Source organism: Schistocerca gregaria, chromosome 3 (genome assembly GCF_023897955.1).
Source record: "Schistocerca gregaria isolate iqSchGreg1 chromosome 3, iqSchGreg1.2, whole genome shotgun sequence".
In the NCBI taxonomy this organism is placed as follows: Eukaryota; Metazoa; Arthropoda; class Insecta; order Orthoptera; family Acrididae; genus Schistocerca; species Schistocerca gregaria.
Window position 1 is genome coordinate 941,631,623 of NC_064922.1, and position 21,553 is coordinate 941,653,175.

At 43.2% G+C, this 21,553-nt stretch overlaps 1 protein-coding gene across 1 annotated transcript in view; it reads right to left on the minus strand.

Moving 5' to 3' along the window:
- The window catches only part of LOC126355857 (solute carrier family 22 member 7-like), a 114,881-nt gene that overhangs the window by 68,071 nt on the left and 25,257 nt on the right, over positions 1-21,553 (minus strand). The window contains exon 3 of the mRNA XM_050006345.1: positions 13,327-13,586. Coding sequence (XP_049862302.1) covers positions 13,327-13,586 — 260 coding nt within the window. The remainder of the gene's footprint in view (positions 1-13,326; positions 13,587-21,553) is intronic.

Genomic DNA, 21,553 nt, shown 5'->3' on the forward strand with positions numbered 1-21,553 from the left:
TCTCTGAGACTGCAGACGTGTGTGCAAGTTGCGCTTGCGTGAGTGTGTGTGTACATGTGTGTATGTGAGTCTGCTGCTGACAAAGGCCTTAATGGCAGAAAGCTATGACTGTATAAATCATTTTATTGTGCCTATCGCGACCCAGCATCTCCGCTATATGGTGAGTAGCAACTTTCCTTCTCTCGTATTATGACAACATGATTGACTATTTATGGTACAAACTAGCGAGCATTCAGGCCCCCTTCAGCAATCAGACCTGATGTTCTCATCTAATACCCCTGCATACCGTGATTCCGGGAACCGGAGGGATATGGATCTTGAAACTTGCGGCCACTCTCCCCCACTCTTACCTCCCCCCTCTCGCCCTACTTGCTACGACGCGTATGTATTCTTAGTCAGCAAGGTCTAAGACGAGTCAAGACCTGTTCTAAATCTAAATGGCATAATCGGAAGTGACGACTTGATTATGTAAGGGGGCAGGGCTGGGCTGAGATGTGTGAATCTCCTTACATTAAGGTCCCAGACAAGTCGAGACTTGATGTATTAAACCTTCGAGGTTTCTTATTTCTCATATTACAGAGATGCGGGCTTCACACGCATCAGGTTTTTGTCAGAATGTGACAGCAGTGTACTCGCAGACTGCCAAGAGCAATTACAGAAGGAATAGTTTATAATGTTTAGGGCGTTCCGGAATAACTTTTATGTTGATTTAAACACCTGTTTTCTTTGTGTAAACCAGTGTTGCTAAAGGTTTCAATATGAATTTGTCAGCAACGAGGGAACGAGTAGTTTCCAGGCGGCAAACAAGAAAGAGGTCTCTCTGTAAAAATGTGAAGTAATGAGTAATGAGTTCGGAATAGGCATTGCTGGAGACAGCTTTTGTGCGACGTATCGGCCGCTCCGTGCGTGAAAGACCAAGTTTTATGCTGTGTGTTGACCTCTTAACTTAATTCATCATTGACGGGTGACACGTGTAGTCAGACTGCGAAAACTCTACATAGGTGTCAAGACACTGAAGCGACCTGAACCATTACATTTTGCAGAGTCGCGATGTGCTGCTGTGAACAAAACTCTTTTTAAAGTAATTTGTTGCTAACTAGCGGGGCTAAAGAGAAATTAAATACACTCCTGGAAATTGAAATAAGAACACCGTGAATTCATTGTCCCAGGAAGGGGAAACTTTATTGACACATTCCTGGGGTCAGATACATCACATGATCACACTGACAGAACCACAGGCACATAGACACAGGCAACAGAGCATGCACAATGTCGGCACTAGTACAGTGTATATCCACCTTTCGCAGCAATGCAGGCTGCTATTCTCCCATGGAGACGATCGTAGAGATGCTGGATGAGGTCCTGTGGAACGGCTTGCCATGCCATTTCCACCTGGCGCCTCAGTTGGACCAGCGTTCGTGATGGACGTGCAGACCGCGTGAGACGACGCTTCATCCAGTCCCAAACATGCTCAATGGGGGACAGATCCGGAGATCTTGCTGGCCAGGGTAGTTGACTTACACCTTCTAGAGCACGTTGGGTGGCACGGGATACATGCGGACGTGCATTGTCCTGTTGGAACAGCAAGTTCCCTTGCCGGTCTAGGAATGGTAGAACGATGGGTTCGATGACGGTTTGGATGTACCGTGCACTATTCAGTGTCCCCTCGACGATCACCAGAGGTGTACGGCCAGTGTAGGAGATCGCTCCCCACACCATGACGCCGGGTGTTGGCCCTGTGTGCCTCGGTCGTATGCAGTCCTGATTGTGGCGCTCACCTGCACGGCGCCAAACACGCATAAGACCATCATTGGCACCAAGGCAGAAGCGACTCTCATCGATTCGTCCCTCCATTCACGCCTGTCGCGACACCACTGGAGGCGGGCTGCACGATGTTGGGACGTGAGCAGAAGACGGCCTAACGGTGTGCGGGACCCTATCCCAGCTTCATGCAGACTTTTGCGAATGGTCCTCGCCGATACCCCAGGAGCAGCAGTGTCCCTAATTTGCTGGGAAGTGGCGGTGTGGTCCCCTACGGCACTGCGTAGGATCCTACGGTCTTGGCGTGCATCCGTGCGTCGCTGCGCCCCGGTACCAGGTTGACGGGCACGTGCACCTCCCGCCGACCACTGGCGACAACATCGATGTACTGTGGAGACCTCACGCCCCACGTGTTGAGCAATTCGGCGGTACGTCCACCCGGCCTCCCGCATGCCCACTATACGCCCTCGCTCAAAGTCTGTCAACTGCACATACGGTTCACGTCCACGCTGTCGCGGCATGCTACCAGTGTTAAAGACTGCGATGGAGCTCCGTATGCCACGGCAAACTGGCTGATACTGACGGCGGCGGTGCACAAATGCTGCGCAGCTAGCGCCATTCGACGGCCAACACCGCGGTTCCTGGTGTGTCCGCTGTGCCGTGCGTGTGATCATTGCTTGTACAGTCCTCTAGCAGTGTCCGGAGCAAGTATGGTGGGTCTGACACACCGGTGTCAATGTGTTCTTTTTTCCATTTCCAGGAGTGTAGATACTGTTTGACCGTTGTATTACCGATTTTCTATGAGTGTAGAATAAAATGAGGGCCTTTAATTTTCCTGAAGTTATGACACTTCCGGACTTCGAAACAGAGCGCCCAAGTGTAATGTTTCCTTGGTATGGTAGTTCTCTTTGTTCAGATAAGATGTGGTGCTAGCTTCACTACACACATACGTGAATCTTGCTGACGTACTGTTCTCGTTAAAACTCTTTCTATCTTATTTCTTCTACTGTAAGGCCGCCATTCGCAAATGAATTCTACTTGATTTGTTAAAATAAACTGTGTTTAATTTCAATAACTAATTGTCATCTCCAGTTACTGAACTACCTGCATTACTAATTTTATTTGCAGATGTTGCCGTATTCTGTAATTACCATCACCTTCTAGATAAGTCAGTAAAATCTAAGGACTCTACAGCCAATTTGGCCAAAGGGACGTAAACGGAGCACTGTGTAACCACCTCTAAGGCACATTATTGAGCCTAAAATCCACGAGGTTGCACATTTACCCGACCCTCTACTAATTCTAACGCAACTTTCAGCATTAATTCCATTAGTCGAAGCTTCTGCTGGAGTTGGCTTAGCATCTCCATGATGCTTTTGCGTTACTGAATTTATAACGAAATGTGCCGCTCTTCTTTGGATCTACTCTGTTTTCTGTATCCATCACATCTGGTGCAGGTCGCAGAGTTTTGAGCAATATTGAAATATTGATGGATCGAGGGTTTTGTAAGATCTTTTTAGAGGGTGGCTGTACTTCCTAGGTTCCTTTTCAATGAATCTGGCTGTCGTTTCCCTTATCTGCGATTAGTTTTCCATTGTCGCTCCGCTTTAAATCGCTCCGTACGCTTACTCCTAGATATTTTATTGACGTAACTGCTCCCAGTGATTATTCTGCAACCGTGTAATAATACAGTAATTCACCTTTCTACCTATTTATGCACAATACAGTATATTTATTTACCTTCATGGTAAACCACCAATCTCTCCACCAAACGTTGATCCTCTAGAGGTCTTCCTGCATTTCGCTCCAATTTTCTAACGTTGTGTCCTTCCTGTACACAACAGCATCATTCACGAAAAGCCTCATGGAACTTCTGAAGTTATCGATTAGGTCATTTCAATATGGGGGGGGGGGAGTTGTTTTAACTTGAGATAATTCAGTATCTGGAAAACGACGCATCGCACGAAAAACATGTTCTTGTTGAAAAGTAAACATTAGTAAGGCTGTGCTACAACTGGCCACCTCCTAACCACACTTCATGCATGGATGGTATCAACTTTGTATTCTCAGATTGGATATCCCCATTTTTATTACATATTCGGATTATTATGTGGTGTTTTCGTGGTGTAGGGGTAGCGTCTTAGATTAGTAACCACAACGTGCTCGGTCCCTTATTCGAAACTCGCCACCGTTTAAATTTTCATTAATAATCATCACTGGCGCCTGAAGACTTCCGGCATAAGAAGTCACCCTCCTTCTCCCAACGGCCTTGTCAAAGGGACCGGAGGAACGGACAGAGATTCAAGGCGCCCTCCTGGCATTGGGATAGGAAACTGCCCCCAAAGGCGGAAGAATCAGCTGTGATCAACGGCATGAGGATGAAGAAGGCGATGGAAACCACTGCATTAAAGACACATGACATGTATCCACAGGACATGTGGCCTGTAATTTAAAATGGTCATGATGATCTCTCCATTGGCAAAAGATTCCGGAATAGTCCCACATTCGGGTCTCTGGGAGGGGACTGCCAAGGGAGAGGTGACGTGAGAAAAAGATTCAAGAACTAACGAAAGGATAACAAGCTACTAGTCGGGGCGTGGATTTTCAGAAGTTTGAACGTGGTAGAGAAGCTAGGAAATCTGAAAAGGAAAATGTAAAGGCTCAATCTAGATCTAGGAGGGGTCAGTGAAGTGAAATGGAAAGAAAACAAGGTTTCCTGGTCATATGAGTATAGGGTAATATCAATAGCAGCAGAAAATGGTTTAACGGGAATAGGTTTCGTTATGAATAGGAAGATAGGCAGAGAGCGTTTTACTTGGAACAGTTCAGTGATAGGGTTGTTCTTACCAGACTCGACAGTAAACCAACACCAACAACCGTAGTTCTAGTATACATACCGACGTCGCAAGTTGAAGGTGAAGAGATGTAGAAAGTATGTGTGGATATTGAAAGGGTAATACAGGATGTAAAGGGAGATGAACATCTAATAGTCATGGAGGACTGGAATACAGTTGTAGGGAAAGGAGTAGAAGAAAAGACTACAAGAGAATATGGGTTTGGACAAGGAATGAGAGAGGAGAAAGACTAATTCTGTCATAGATGTCTGCTACTAATAGCGAATACTCTGTTGAAGAATCACGAGAGGAGGTGGTATATTTGGGAAAGGCTGGGTAATACATGGAGATTTCAGTTGGATTACATCGTGGTCAGTCAGAGATTCCGAAATCAGATAGTGGATTGTAAGGCTTCCTCAGGAGCAGATATAGACTCAGATCACGATGTAGTACTGATGAAGAGTAGGCTGAGGTTTAACAGATTAGTCAGTAAGAATCAATACGCAAAGAAGTGGGATACGAAAGTACTAAGGAATGACGAGATACACTTCAAGTTCTCTAAGGCTATAACTACAATAATAAGTAATAGCTCAGTAGGCAGTACAGTTGAAGAGGAATGGACATCTCTGAAATTGGCAATCACAGAAATGGTTCAAATGGCTCTGAGCACTATCGGACTTAACATCTGTGGTCATCAGTCCCCTAGAACTTAAAACTACTTAAACATAACTAATCTAAGGACATCACACACATCCATACCCGAGGCTGGATTCGAACCGGCAATCACAGAAGCCGGAAAGAAAAAAAACGTAGGTACAAAACAGGCAATGCAAAGAACCCAAGGCTAACAGAAGAAATACTTCAGTTGATCTGTGAAAGAAGGAAGTACAAAAATGTTCAGGGGAATTCAAGGATACAGAAATACAATTCGCTGAGGAATGAAATAAATAGGAAGTGCAGGGTAGTGAAGACGAAATGGCTGCATCAAAAATGTGAAGAAATCGGAAAAGAAATGTTAATTTTAATTTTAATAATAAACAGCCTCAGTTGCACCGTTTACCTAGAATTTACCTAGGTTTCAGTCAGGATAAACCAACCTTCTTCAGAGTAACAGTAACTACCGTTTAACCATAGTGGCTATCGTCAAGCTAAAACTACAAATCCATAAATTATCGTCAGACTGCACAAACGTATCTGGCACTGCCTAGGCCCCACTTCGCGACCGCGATGCGACAGCCGCGAGTGCTGTACTGGAACTGACCGTAGCGTCGTGACGCCCTCCTAGGCGGACACACTACCTTGCGCCTTATTTGTTGGGACAAGACGCGAACCTAACTCCTGACCTCGAATTTACTTGTAAAGTGAAGTATGAGGTATAGCTGACGAAACGGGCGTATATGTTAACCTGTGCAGAACGTACTTAGATCGACTGTCTTAACATTTATGTAGTATTCATTGGTCATGATACGAGGAAGACATCATGTGCTAACAAGGTATGGCCTATCTAGGAAAATTTTGTGCTTAAGCACGAAGTTTAATCGCCTAAAAAGAACTTAGGAGAGGGAAGGATAATATAAAGCCAACATCGTCGTTATTACGAGTAGGTCTAGAAATTTTTAAGATGTAATTGTTGAGCACTTGCTTAGCTGTGGTTACAACGCATGAACATCCTATTGACTTAGCACACAAATGGTCATGATTGAACTTTTGAACAAGTTTATATCTAATCTGTAACATCCAGCAATACAGGCCATATAAAATAGGTCATTATTCAAGATTAGTATATTTGACCTGAAATGGTCTAGAATCAAGTCAAAAACTAATGCACGTGCCTGATTGAGCTTCTTGGTGAAGTTATGGTTATGAGATGCAGAAAACAGTGTAGTAGGGGATAATGTGGCGGCAATGGGGTATTCAATTTGCGATTTTGGAAGTGATCCACAAGTCAACACACTTAAAACTACTGACTGACAGAGGTCAATTATGCTCAAAGCTAAATTATGACTTGGCGAACATCGCTCCAGTCAACACACTTTTGGTCAGTACTACGTGTATACGACAGCAGTGATGCCATCACCTAGTCATACACAACTTTTTATTTGTAAGGTGTCAGGCGAATCCAACACCTTCCATGAAAACCCTGACATGATAGCAAATCCGGCAGTATGTCACATAGCTCCAAATAAATTCTGACATTAAATTAACCAAAGTAATATGATCAACAAGTGAGCAAATGGAATACCACAGACTAACACAAGAACGCCTAAATGCATGTCATACATGCCCACCGTGAAACAAACGCAGTTCCGAGGGGAGAAAGGAGAACAGAAGCCGAGAGCACAATCGTGTAGGCTAGGAGGCCCTACGAAAAGGGACGGACACCCACGTTCAGCTGACTGCCAGGACCACCCCCCAGCCCATGTTAAAAGATAGAGCCCTCCAGAAGAACAATATATCTCTTACAATAACACTAAAAGGGCCACACCAGCTGCAACTTTTAGCGTGAGACTTTTTCGCATCTCTGTTACGTTGGAAACGTTAAAAACATAGTCCCACCATGAAAAGTATAACATTTCTCATTGGATAGACACAATTTTGTAGGCGGAGCTTAAGGTTAACATTGATTGCTCAGTTGAACCAGATTGGTCAGTTGCTTCCGAGATAGTGAGGTGAGCGGAGCTGTGCTGCCCGCCACCCCCTGGCGCTGCCTAAACACCGACAAGGTAATGAACGCACGCGATGTCGCCTTTTTGAGCGCATAAGGCTTCACTCAGAACTGCAGAAGACTCATCTTTTAACCCCTTTTTGCGTAATACTAGTGTCGATCGTCAATTAAATCTCATGGTGTTCACATTTGCTACTTGAAGTAAATATCTGAAACACGATGATTTTTCTGTTATACAATTATTGAGAAGCCACATCAGCTGATGTAATTTACGACAAGTTAGATAAGTAATTAAAGATAATTGAGGGTCACTGTAGACCATTTTGATAGTTTTCTCTTTTGTGAAACTTAATTTAAACCTTGATTGTAGATGTGATATGACATAGGTCATCTTTCGATCCATTGTAGAACTTGGACACCCACTCAGGGAATATTCGTTCACATGTTTGTTGAACGCAGTTGGTTTTTATCATCCTGTATAAAAATATTTCCTTTTATCAATAGTGCAATTTATAAACAATGTTTTGTGAGAAGAATAAAATTTCCAATGGTAAACTTAACTGCTTTTTCGATGTTATTTTACCAGCTAACTAACAATAGGGAAGCCTTGAACCCCTTCCACTAAATTTAGTTAGTATTTAGATTCTTTTACAGGGAGTGCAGCGGAGCTGACGCTGAAATCATTAAGTATTTGGTTCTATCATCGCTAGTCTCACTGAACTCTTCTGAACTCTACATGTCGTGTGTGGTCTGGCGTCTTCTTACCAGCAACAGGTCCCAGGTTCAAAATAGTCAATTCCCTAAAAAACACGCTGAGAGCGTCGTTGCGCGAAAGTTGTAGGGAGATACGACTTAGAACAAACAGACACCACGCAGAATGTTAGAAGTTTAGCGCATTGTAGTTGCATTCGAATACGACTTCTCACAGAAGCTACGTTAAGGAAAGATAAACCAACGTTTATAGCATTTGTAGACGTAGAGAAAGCGTTTGACAACGCTGACTGGAATACTCTCTTTCAAATTAGTAAAGATGGCAGGAGTAAAATACAGGGAGCGAAAGGCTATTTACAATTTGTACAGAAACGAGATGGCAGTTATGTGAGTCGAGGGATATGAAAGGGAAACAGTGGTTGGGACGGAGTGAGACAGAATTGTAGCCTATCCCAGATGTTATTCAATCTGTATATTGAGCAAACAGGAGAGGAAACAAAAGAAAACTTTCGATTAGAAGTTCAGTCCAGGGAGAAGAAATTAAAACTTTGAGGTTTGCCGATGATATTGTAATTCTGTCAGAGACAGCCAAGGGCTTGGAAGGGCAGTTGAACAGAACAGACAGTGTCTTGAAAGGATGGACATCGCGAAAAGGAAAACGAAGATAAGGAAATGTAGTGATGCTGAAGGAATTAGATTAGGAAATGAGGCACTTAAAGTACTAGATAAGTTTTGCTATTGGCGAAGCAAAATAACTGATGATGATAGAAGTAGGGAAGATATAAAATGTAGACTGGCAATTGCAAGAAAAGCGTTTCTGAAGAAGAGGGATTTGTTATCATCGAGTACAGATTTAAGTGTCAGGAAGTCCTTTCTGAAAGTATTCGTATGGAGTGTAGCCATGTATGGAAGCGAAACATGGACGTTAAAAAGTTTAGACAAGAAGAGAGCATGTTTTGAGATGTGGTGCTACAGAAGAATGCTGAAGATTAGGTGGGTAGATCTAGTAACTACTGAGGAGGTACTGAATAGTACTGGGGAGAAATTTGGTGTATAAACTGACTGGAAGAAGGGATCGGTTGGTAGGCCAATTCTGAGGCATTAAGTGATCACCAATTTAGTACTGGAGAGAATCGTCTAAGATAAAAACCGTAGAGAGAGACCAAGAGATGAATACAGTAAGCAGAATGAGAAGGATGTGAGTTGCAGCAGGTACTCGGCGATGACGAGGCTTTCACAGGATAGCGTAGGATGGGGAACGGCATCAAATCCGTCATTGGACTGAAGACTACAACAACAACAGTTGCATGACATGTCGAAGGTTCAAATTCCCATCCAGCAATCCAGGTCTTGGAAGAAGATCAGATGGGTTAACTTTTTGTCGATGACAAGGTTGTTAGAGACGTAGTGATTAATCGTATTTTGGAAGAAAGGGAATGGAAATCAGGCTTAGCCATCCAAACGAACGATCCCAAATTTTGTCTTGGGTGAATTAGGGAAATCAGAGGTAAGCTAAATTTGTATGACCGGGCGGAGGTCAGTCTTCCCAAATAAGAAGGGCGTTCAAAACGTTTTGCACAGTCTTCTCTAATTTTTTTATTTTTTGCAGGAGGAGAATGAAATCTTTGGTGGACATACTTGGAACATTCAGCTATAAGTTGGTATACAAAAGTATTTTCTTTTATTTACAGGTGAGCCATAGTGGACCGTGGAGTAGATGTCAGGTTGCAACAACGGTCGGTGATGGAGTTCCTCTTCAAGAACGATGATAACTCTGCCACATCGATGCACGGGAAGTTGTTCCGTGTTTGTGGGGACAACACAGTGGATCGCAGCAGTGTCCAGCAGTGGTTGCAGAGATGTAAAGAAGGTGATTTCTCTCTACTGGACAATCCATGTTGAAGTAGACCATCGACGGCAGTGAGTGATGTGAATAAGGAGACCATTGATCAAATCATCCAAAATGACAGATGTGTGACGATACGACAGCTTGCTGAAATGACTTGTTTGTCATTGGGTAGTGTGGTATCACTGGTACAGTCACTAAGGCACAGAAAAATCAGTGCGCGTTGGGTGCCTAGATTACTGACAAGAGAAATGAGGAAAAATGTGTGCGAGGGTCTCATGAAGACCTTCACCGAAGAGTGGAAACAGTGTTACCCAGGATGAAATATGGTTGTTTCTGTCCGAACCTGAGAGAAAAACCCAATCCATGGAGTGGCGTCATCCGGATTCCCCTCAGAGGAAGAATCCAAGACTTTCACGAACAGCAGGCCGAAAGGCGATGGCCTCCTTCTTCTGGGATCAGTGTGGTGTCGTTTTCATTGACATTTTGGAATCTGGCTCCACAATTAACCGGGACCGTTACTGTTTGTCATGGGACAAGCTGCGACGACACATCAAGACCCACAGACCACAGCTTCAGGGTCAGCTCATCAGACTACACCATGACAATGCCAATGCCGATACAGCCCTAATGACGCAGGAGAAAAACAGGAAAGTGGGTTGGAAAATTGTTCCTCATCCTCCCTAGAGTCCGGACTTGTCTCCCTCTGATTCTAACCTCTTTGGTCGTCTGAAGGACCACCTGAGCGGTAAAACATTTGATGGTGAGAGAGATCTTATTTCCTGTGTCAAGCGATGGTGTAAAAGTCAATCTCCAGAATTTTACCGAAGTGTATTTACATCATGGAAAGAACGTTGGGCCAGATGCGTCACAGCTGATGGAGGCTACAGTGAGTAGGCTAAAAGATGTAAACTACTACGCATGAGCAGCGCCTATTAGACGCAAGGGGTCCGACAGCCGATCAGTTCCAGTCATTCCACCAGGAAGGAGGTACACGGCTCGTGTTGTCTGTAGTTCAACCATGCCTAGACGGTCAGTACCGCGGTTTTATCGCGTCCGCTTTGTTACTTTGTGCCAGGAAGGGCTCTCAACAAGGAAACTGTCCAGGCTTATCGGAGTGAACCAAAGCGATGTTGTTCGGACATGGAGGAGATACAGAGGGACAGGAATTGTCGATGACATGCCTCGCTCAGGCCGCCCAAGGGCTACCACTGCAGTGGATGACCACTACCTACGAATTATGGCTCGGAAGAGCAAAGCCACTATGTTAAAAAATGCTTTTCGTGCAGCCACAGGACGTCGTGCGGAAATTCACTCCCGACGTCCATGGTGAGGTCCACCTTTGCAACCACGACACCATGCAGCGTAGTACAGGTGGTCCCAACAACATGCCGAATGCACCGCTCATGATTGGCATCACGTTCTCTTCACCGATGAGTGTCGCATATCCTTCAACCAGACAATCGTCGGAGACGTGTTTGGAGGCAACCCTTTCAGGCTGAGCGTCTTTGACACACTGTCCAGCGAGTGCAGCACGGTGGAGGTTTCCTGCTGTCTTGGCGTGGCATTATGTGTGGCCGACGCACGCCGCTGGTGGTCATGGAAGGCGCCATAACGGCTGTACGATACGTGAAAACCACCCTCCGACGGATAGTGCAACCTTATCAGCAGCATATTGGCAAGGCAATCGTCTTCATGGACGACAATTCGAGCCCCCGTTGTGCACATCATGTGAATGACTTCCTTCAGGATAACTACATCGCTCGACTAGAGTGACCAGCAAATTCTCCAGACATGAACCCTATCGAACATGCCTGGGATAGATTGAAAAGGGCTGTTTATGGACGACGTGACTCACCAACCACTCTGAGGGATCTACGCCGAATCGCCGTTGAGGAGTGGGACAATGGTGAACCCCACCATTCTTGACTTTTTAATTGTTATAATTTTTGTGATAATTTGAATGGTTATTGAGTGTTGAGTATTGTTATTATTATTCACAATGACTCTGAGATATAGTGACCCTCCGCATAAAGTTGTTTGTAATAGAAATTTTCCTGGATCAGTCTTCGCAATGAATGGTCTGAACTGCTTTTCAGTACTGGAAGTGCTTGTTTTTTTGCGTACGGTGGTCAGACAATGTGACATTAGAAGTATCCTTACGGGTGAACTCATTTTTAAATTTGGAGATTAATGTTCCCACTTTCTGTCTGCTGTTTTCATTTTGGACACTAGACTGTTGTGCGAAGAACTAGGCGGAAGATCTGTATCCAAACGTTGCCTTCACAGTGTGTCATAGAACCGTAACTTCTCTGGATTTTCTGATAGATTTTTCTCCGAGATCTGACTCTGTAAGTAGTTGCACCCTTTGCACATATCCCATGTTTCAAGTAAGCAAGCTGCGCCATCAGTATATTACTTTTTTTAATATTGAAAGTGCAACGTTTTCTGTTTACGCTACGTATTCCGAATGATAAAGTTAAACCAAGATTGGTCTGTGCCATCTTTTATCATTTTATGCCGTACGCACACCTATAATAAGCTGTACTTACTGTGTTTCACCTTCCATGGAATTAATAGGCAACTGTAATAGATGAAAGCCAAAATATGAATGACAGTATACACAATGGTGGTGTAATATCCTAGAACATTCATTAATTATTTCTCAAACAGGTTTTCGGCTGATACGTGATCATCAGGTACAAAGTTATAAGTAAGTGATACAGTGAAATTTTGTTGGATCAAATACTTTAAACTAGTTCATCTACAGATTATCTCCATTTTCGGAGCTAGGTTTAGGAATAAAACATCAAGGATTATTTTAAGTGTAAATGCGATGTACGACTATTTAACCAAGGTAAACGATGTTATACATTAGCTATATACAAATTACAACAGTTGTTCATAGAAGAAAATAAATTAAACAGTAAAATTCGTTTACATATTCCAAAAATGTGGCTGAAAAAAAATAATTTTGTCTTTAATAGCTCCTACATTACAAATAGATAAGTTGTAGCAAAGAAATTAAGCAGGTGAGCCAGTTATCTGTGATTATACAATGTATTTTTTCACACAACATAAGAAATTATACCTGTAGTAACTGAAATGGAGGAAAATGGGGCCTGATGGACATATGTTCATTAATTTAATTTACTTGAAGAATGTTCGTCTTAATTCCTTTATTTTATCTTAGTTAAATAATCTTATACCGCATTTGCACTGAAACAGTCCCTCTTGTTTTACTCTTAAAGTTAACGTTAACATTTTTCGTCTCTGGAAACTGAGATACTCTGCAGATGTACTAGATGAAAATATCCAATAAAACTTCTCTGCATGACATACCTTTGTACCTGATGATAGCATAAAAGGCAAAAACCGATTTGTGAAATAAATAATAAATACTATAGAATATTACATAAGTATTGTGTTTCCATCCATAAAATAAAGATTCTACCAAGAACCGACGGAACATTCGATCAATGAAAGCTAAAATATTTACCACTACAAACCTCGGTATGGTGAGATTCTTCCACTGCTCAACTGAAAGGTTTGAAAGTTCCCTGCCAGGCACGTAGCACCAGTGATCTGGAGTCTGCATAGCCAGGTAGAACATGTTGACACTCATCAGATCAAAGCATGAGGCAAAGCAAACGAAAACGATGTTCAGTCTGATCTGGAACTTCCCCCTGGATCCAATGGCGTCCAGGACCTCCTCGAATGCTGGAGAAGCTTTTGTTTTTGTGTTGCATTCTGAGATTCCAGTCCTCTTCTGAAAATGAATAACAAAACAGCGGTGTTACTATCGCACTCACTAACAGGGAGCGGAAATGGGTCCCCAGCAAGACAGGCAGACATTTATTTCTTGTTTGTGCCTACAAAACTTATTTACCTGCAGCATCAGGCAGCGAGTGCCGTAGTCTGCTGGCAGAGCACGAGGGCAATAGTTTTTTGTGTCTGTAGAGTTATCTGGTCCTGTTTTCAATTACCACAGCAGCAAAAATTAGCAGTCTCATTGACCCAAATTTATTTCGACAATATTTCAATTATTTTTTATGTTTGTGTATAATCGCTCAGTCCATTTTATTGCTGTTTTCTCTTACAGTTCTTTGTTGTTGAATTCAGTTCCTATGTGCACGCGATTCACTTGTGTCAGTATTGGGTGCTTGAGATATTACTAGTACATCCAGCATCATATTCTCTGTGAGTTGAGCATTATGTCGTTACAATTTCGAAATTAACAACGAATGTGCAGTAATACAATCTATGACCAAAAAAGTAGAGAAAATAGAGGAGTGACGCACCAAGGAGAAACTATCGAAATGGGATGGAAATTAGTAGGTATGGTGTACATGTGCAGACTACAAGCACACGGGTCATTAGAACTTCAGAGAAACTGGATGCTTTATTCAAGAGAATGAGCTTCACAAATTGAAAAAGTCAGTAACACGTTGGTCCATCTCTGGCCCTCATGCAAACAGTTATTAGGTTGATGCAGAAGTTGGTAGCATTTTTCTGTAACTTTAATGAACGCAACAGACACACATAACCAAGTTGTTAATAAGACACTGTGCAAGCTGGTGATGGCGCCATACTCCTTCAGGATGAATTGCCTATTAAACTGAGCTACTCGCTATGAGTTTGGTTTTGGTGCACAGTGATCATACATCGCTTCTTGCAAAATGTAGCTAAGATATTAAATAATTCTTTGAATTGGGAAGAGAATTTATATCTATCTCCAGTATCGAGAAAATAGTTTATAGGTGGTACAGTGAGATCTGCTTGCACAAGTAAATGATAAAAGCAAGAATAAAATATTCGGAACGTCCATCGTATTTCCTAAACGATTTGAAACATCAAAACTAGATGTTAGAAAATGATAGCATACAAAGAGGACAGTATGTTTCTATGTTTTTAATATTCGAATCTTTCTAATATGCCACGATATTCAAGTAACTATGGACTTTTTCAGGGGAATAATGTAATGTTTTTGAGGTAGTCGATAGCTTATGAATCTATAGCTTTATTTGTTGAAACAGCTGTCGTTTTGGGCAATGCCTGTCTTCCCACATGATACTGGTTTATAAAACATATTGCTGCAATAGCGTCTCAAAGAGAGAACTCATTTTTCTAAGATCAACGCACAAGGGCACAGAACATTTGGCTTATAGAACGTTACAACTGGGCCTATTCCTCAGATCAGTGATCTCACGGTGTTTAATGCAGATCGTTTTCCGCTTCGACTAGCGAACTGTCCATCCGTTCCTCAGACATACAGCAACCATTAACAGCGGGCTCCGTGATCATTAGCTGCCTTGATGCATGTTTCCCCACTTTGAGCTTCCAGTTGTACGCATATGTCGTTCCACATGTTCCGAGGCTCACAATGCAGAGACAGATCACAATGTAATGTGTCTCTACGTGTCGTATGTGGAACTATTATTTTCCTCTGCTGCTTCTTCTTTAAGTGAGCATTGTAGGGATTCTTTTTGGTTAATAGCGCTAAATGAACCAGCCTTGGAAGGAGACGTGTGTTGACAACACGAAAGTGGTTACAAATACAGCGATTGTGCTACGTTATATGTGAACAGGAATTAGGAGACCAATACTGAGTTTGACTTCTGACAAACATTCGTTTTCACACAACACGCGTCAACCTTTAGTTGCTATGGCTTTAGTGCTAATTATATGTGCATTAACAGTTCTTTTTCTGTTATTATAGTAGTTATCCATAGGACTGGCGACCGTAATTTTCCCCAAATCCCAAATATCTAATTAACGCCAGTTAATTGTTAACGTAACGACCGCACATTTACATTTTTTATTAACTTTGCCCTTTCCCAATTTAATTTCCACCAATTTCATTCGCATTTTTCCTTTCATTTAGATGTAACACTTTCTTCCCTCTTTACCGACAGATTAACTTCAGTGACGATTGCTTTTCCCAAATTTCCTTTAGGTACATGCGGTTTAATTTTTCACTGTCATTAAGGTCGATAAGTGAGGGGGAGGCTACAACTTCCGTGGGTGTCTGTCGGACAATGCAGAGTCACCGTTTATAATGACAACTCCAAAAAATGCGATAGTGCGTAACGCAGCAAGTTTCTACGAGATGACAGTAAGGGACGCAGCCTTGTAGTACGGTGCATGCAGGATGGCTTTTTTTTTCGCTTTACTCCCAGCACAGCTGACATTTCTTGCCGTGAGAGCTGCACAGCATAACATTCAGTCGATGTGAAGGTTCTTACCCTCTACGAATCTAAGTAATCCATATTAGTTATTATCCGATTTTGTTCAAATTTGGTACACAGCCCTTTGTTATTAATGGAATTATGCTGTCAAAATGTCAGATTTTTATTTATTATAGTTATTATTTAAGACTATTATTATAGTTGAAACTTCCTGGGAGATTAAAACTGTGTGCCCGACCGAGACTCGAACTCGGGACTTTTGCCTTTCGCGGGCAAGTGCTCTACCAACTGAGCTACCGAAGCACGACTCACGCCCGGTACTCACAGCTTTACTTCTGCCAGTATCCGTCTCCTACCTTCCAAACTTTACAGAAGCTCTCCTGCGAACCTTGCAGAACTAGCACTCCTGAAAGAAAGGATATTGCGGAGACATGGCTTAGCCACAGCCTGGGGGATGTTTCCAGAATGAGATTTTCACTCTGCAGCGGAGTGTGCGCTGATATGAAACTTCCTGGCAGATTAAAACTGTGTGCCCGATCGAGACTCGAACTCGGGACCTTTGCCTTTCGCGGGCAAGTGCTCTACCAACTGAGCTACCGAAGCACGACTCACACCCGGTACTCACAGCTTTACTTCTGCCAGTATCCGTCTCCTACCTTCCAAACTTTACAGAAGCTCTCCTGCGAACCTTGCAGAACTAGCACTCCTGAAAGAAAGGATATTGCGGAGACATGGCTAAGCCACAGCCTGGAGGATGTTTCCAGAATGAGATTTTCACTCTACAGCGGAGTGTGCGCTGATATGAAACTTCCTGGCAGATTAAAACTGTGTGCCCGACCGAGACTCGAACTCGGGACCTTTGCCATTCGCGGGCAAGTGCTCTACCAACTGAGCTACCGAATCACGACTCACGGCCGGTACTCACAGCTTTACTTCTGCCAGTATCCGTCTCCTACCTTCCAAACTTTACAGAAGCTCTCCTGCGAACCTTGCAGAACTAGCACTCCTGAAAGAAAGGATATTGCGGAGACATGGCTTAGCCACAGCCTGGGGGATGTTTCCAGAATGAGATTTTCACTCTGCAGCGGAGTGTGCGCTGATATGAAACTTCCTGGCAGATTAAAACTGTGTGCCCGATCGAGACTCGAACTCGGGACCTTTGCCTTTCGCGGGCAAGTGCTCTACCAACTGAGCTACCGAAGCACGACTCACGCCCGGTACTCACAGCTTTACTTCTGCCAGTATCCGTCTCCTACCTTCCAAACTTTACAGAAGCTCTCCTGCGAACCTTGCAGAACTAGCACTCCTGAAAGAAAGGATATTGCGGAGACATGGCTTAGCCACAGCCTGGGGATGTTTCCAGAATGAGATTTTCACTCTGCAGCGGAGTGTGCACTGATATGAAACTTCCTGGCAGATCAAAACTGTGTGCCCGACCGAGACTCGAACTCGGGACCTTTGCCTTTCGCGGGCAAGTGCTCTACCAACTGAGCTACCGAATCACGACTCACGCCCGGTACTCACAGCTTTACTTCTGCCAGTATCCGTCTCCTACCTTCCAAACTTTACAGAAGCTCTCCTGCGAACCTTGCAGAACTAGCACTCCTGAAAGAAAGGATATTGCGGAGACATGGCTTAGCCACAGCCTGGGGGATGTTTCCAGAATGAGATTTTCACTCTGCAGCGGAGTGTGCGCTGATATGAAACTTCCTGGCAGATTAAAACTGTGTGCCCGACCGAGACTCGAACTCGGGACCTTTGCCTTTCGCGGCAAGTGCTCTACCAACTGAGCTACCGAAGCACGACTCACGCCCGGTACTCACAGTTTTACTTCTGCCAGTATCCGTCTCCTACCTTCCAAACTTTACAGAAGCTCTCCTGCGAACCTTGCAGAACTAGCACTCCTGAAAGAAAGGATATTGCGGAGACATGGCTTAGCCACAGCCTGGGGGATGTTTCCAGAATGAGATTTTCACTCTGCAGCGGAGTGTGCGCTGATATGAAACTTCCTGGCAGATTAAAACTGTGTGCCCGGTCGAGACTCGAACTCGGGACCTTTGCCTTTCGCGGGCAAGTGCTCTACCAACTGAGCTACCGAAGCACGACTCACGCCCGGTACTCACAGTTTTACTTCTGCCAGTATCCGTCTCCTACCTTCCAAACTTTACAGAAGCTCTCCTGCGAACCTTGCAGAACTAGCACTCCTGAAAGAAAGATATTGCGGAGACATGGCTTAGCCACAGCCTGGGGGATGTTTCCAGAATGAGATTTTCACTCTGCAGCGGAGTGTGCGCTGATATGAAACTTCCTGGCAGATTAAAACTGTGTGCCCGACCGAGACTCGAACTCGGGACCTTTGCCTTTGCAGAGAGCTTCTGTAAAGTTTGGAAGGTAGTAGACGGATACTGGCAGAAGTAAAGCTGTGAGTAGCGGGCGTGAGTCGTGCTTCTGTAGCTCAGTTGGTAGAGCACTTGCCTGCGAAAGACAAAGGTCCCGAGTTCGAGTCATGGTCGGGCACACAGTTTTGATCTGCCAGGAAGTTTCATATCAGCGCACACTCCGCTGCAGAGTGAAGATCTCATTCTGGATTATTATAGTTATTATTTATTATAGTTCTGAATTACCTTAAAGTCCTAAAGCCTACACTTGTTTTTTAAAACCAAGTTAGGAACAATAACAGATTGACTTTCATTATCATTTGAAGCCATTCCAAAGTTAGCAGTGCATAAAAATCAATTAATTAGGATTTTTAAAAAACTTTAGTCACTGCATTAGGTAATACAAAAATCGGTGAAAGTTATTATTTGATTATATTTTTCCGGGTGAATGCGTGAGAATGATTGAGAGAGTGTATGTGGGACAAATATTAAAATTTAATATTTCATTTTATAAAGAATAGAAGTTAGAGGCACAGTAAGTTTATTTATAAATTTGAAGAATATTTCGCACATCGTTTATTTTGATTACACAAAATACAAGAATTTGAAGTTTTACTGACATTAATTAATACCAAATAAGTCACTGGATAAGGCAAGATTTGCCGCGAGAATGATCTGGAACATTTACATCAACAGCCGATCAGAATTAAAGCTATTCCCGTGAAAAAGGAGGAGTGGGCATATAGGAGAGTACCTCGAGAGAGAGTCGCTTGCAAGCCAGTCTGCGGATAACACGATGTCAGATCGCTCCTTAAAGATACTCTATAAGATGAGGAAATAGTGATCTAATTTCGGTTCGAACATATCGTGACCGAAGCGACTGGAGTTACGAACAATTTGATGAAGGTTTGGTGTTTCTAAATTAAATAGTTTGAGAGATATGAGGGTGTGAGCTTTCTGGTCGTAGTAACATCTCCGCGTGGCGTGTTTCGTACTCTGTACGGAATATTTTGGCGAGCACCTCTTACGAACAAGACCGCTGAAACGACCGAATGTTTAACTCTCGAATAGTTGTGGGTCTGTGACTGGTCGAACGTGATAATTACTCGGGTCGGACTTACTGAAATTATGGGTGTTTTTCTAGTGAATATTTGTTATACAGACAGTGAGCTTTGAATGATAACGTTTTACCATACTAAATACGGACTTGATAGCCATTTCATGTGTTTCAGTATGAATAAAAAGCAGAGTCAATCTAATTTTAAACGCTTTTGTGCCGGTAGACTGAAGATCCCGAACGCCCTATCTTTTAATCATGGACTTTCAAGAACTGACTTTCAACTAGAGTTACAAGGCCTCTGTGTGGTAGGTATTAGGTGGTGGTTTCATCAACGCTGCTTTACACTGCCTAGCACGTATCTGCTACCACAGAGTGAAGGGACATCGGCAAGAATCCTATTGAGGTAGGTGGACTGAGCGATAGCGTTAACAAAAACGCAGACGACCGACCCCGTCACGCCGCAAGTGGTGGTATGCACTGATGGTGTATTACTTGACGAACAATATGCGGTAAATCTGTCAGCCTTAGAGTACACAAAGATATGATGTGAACTGATTTTAAGTGGGCTGCAAAAACATCAACAAAAGCGTAATAACGAGCATTTAAAAACCATTGCAGTACAATGGGGATCTGAATAAAAACATAAACGCACACATAAGCGAGAGGTGCATCACTAACTATACTGGAGAAAGACTGCATCAACTTACTGCTCTGTGGTCCTTTGCTTTCTATGCTTTGATTTTATAACATACCGCAAGAATTTAAAAGCTCAAAGATAATCGCAATATTACCTAAAACCTGGCAAATCAGCTGATAACCCTAAGAGCTGTCGAAGAATAGCCCTGCTAAGTGTGACCTACAAGCTACTTGAACGGCTTATCGATAATACACCCAGTCCAAGATTACTTGAAACAGTCCCAGTTGAACAAGCAGGCATTCCGCCAAAACGAAGTTGCATAAATCAAATTCTGTTACTCTCCACCTCCAACGAGCCAGGATTTCAAAGTAAACTTAAAACCGCAGCTGCGTTCATTCACCTATCGATGGGCAACAATACAGTCCAAACAGAAGTGATATACAAGCTTTTTCATGTAATTCCTTGCAAACCAACATCTCGACTAATCGACAATATGCTAAACGACCGAGTGTTCCAAGTAGTCTTGGTATACGACATCAGATCACCAAGTAAATAAAAAAAGATGTACCACAGGGATCAGCTCTTGCTCCATTTTTCTTCAGTTTGCACAAAACAGACATACCAATAACAAAATCAAGGAAGTTTGGTTACGCCAAAGACTAAATACTTGCAACAAGGTGTAGCTACAACTAACAGCCAAAAGCAATTCCGACGGAGATCTAGTTGTTCTGTGAAAGAACTTTCCCAAATGGTGACTCCAATCAAACGTCACGAAAACAGAGAATTCCTGCTTTCACCTAATTAATAAACTCACCAGAAGAAAACGCAACGTAAAATTTGAAAACACTACACCTGCAATACAACCGTTAAGTATCTTGGGGTAACCCCAGATAGACACCGCGCCCCTTCTAGAGATCACCTATCAAAAATACCTGAAAACTGAAAACGAGAAACAACTTCATCCAAAAGATGTGTGTCACAACCTGGGGAGCATCGGCTTCCACCCTACGTTTCTCTGCTCTGAGTCCAGTTTTCTCAAGCGCCGATTATTGTGCTCCAGTTTGGCTAAGTAGTCCATTTTCATCAGAAACAGACGTCCAGCTAAATAACACCATGAGAATGACTGCTGGTGTCATTAGTCAACAGCTACAGAATGTCTTCCAGTACGAAGGCACATTCCATCCCGTCAACTACGACGCATAAATGCTCTCACGAACGAGTACAAAAAGATCTGGGATGATAAAAATCTACCAATCCATCAAGATACTGGTGAGGCAAACCACAACTGATTTTGCTCTAGACGACTGCCACTTAAAATAGAAATGGTCGCTGGGAGAGATGGCTTCCACCTTCCCAAAGTATGGACTCAAGAATGGACTAGATAACAATATAATTCTATGCCGTGTATCATCCAAATACAGAGATTTAACTTGCCACGCAGAACACGGTCAATCCGAAACAGAATTACCATTT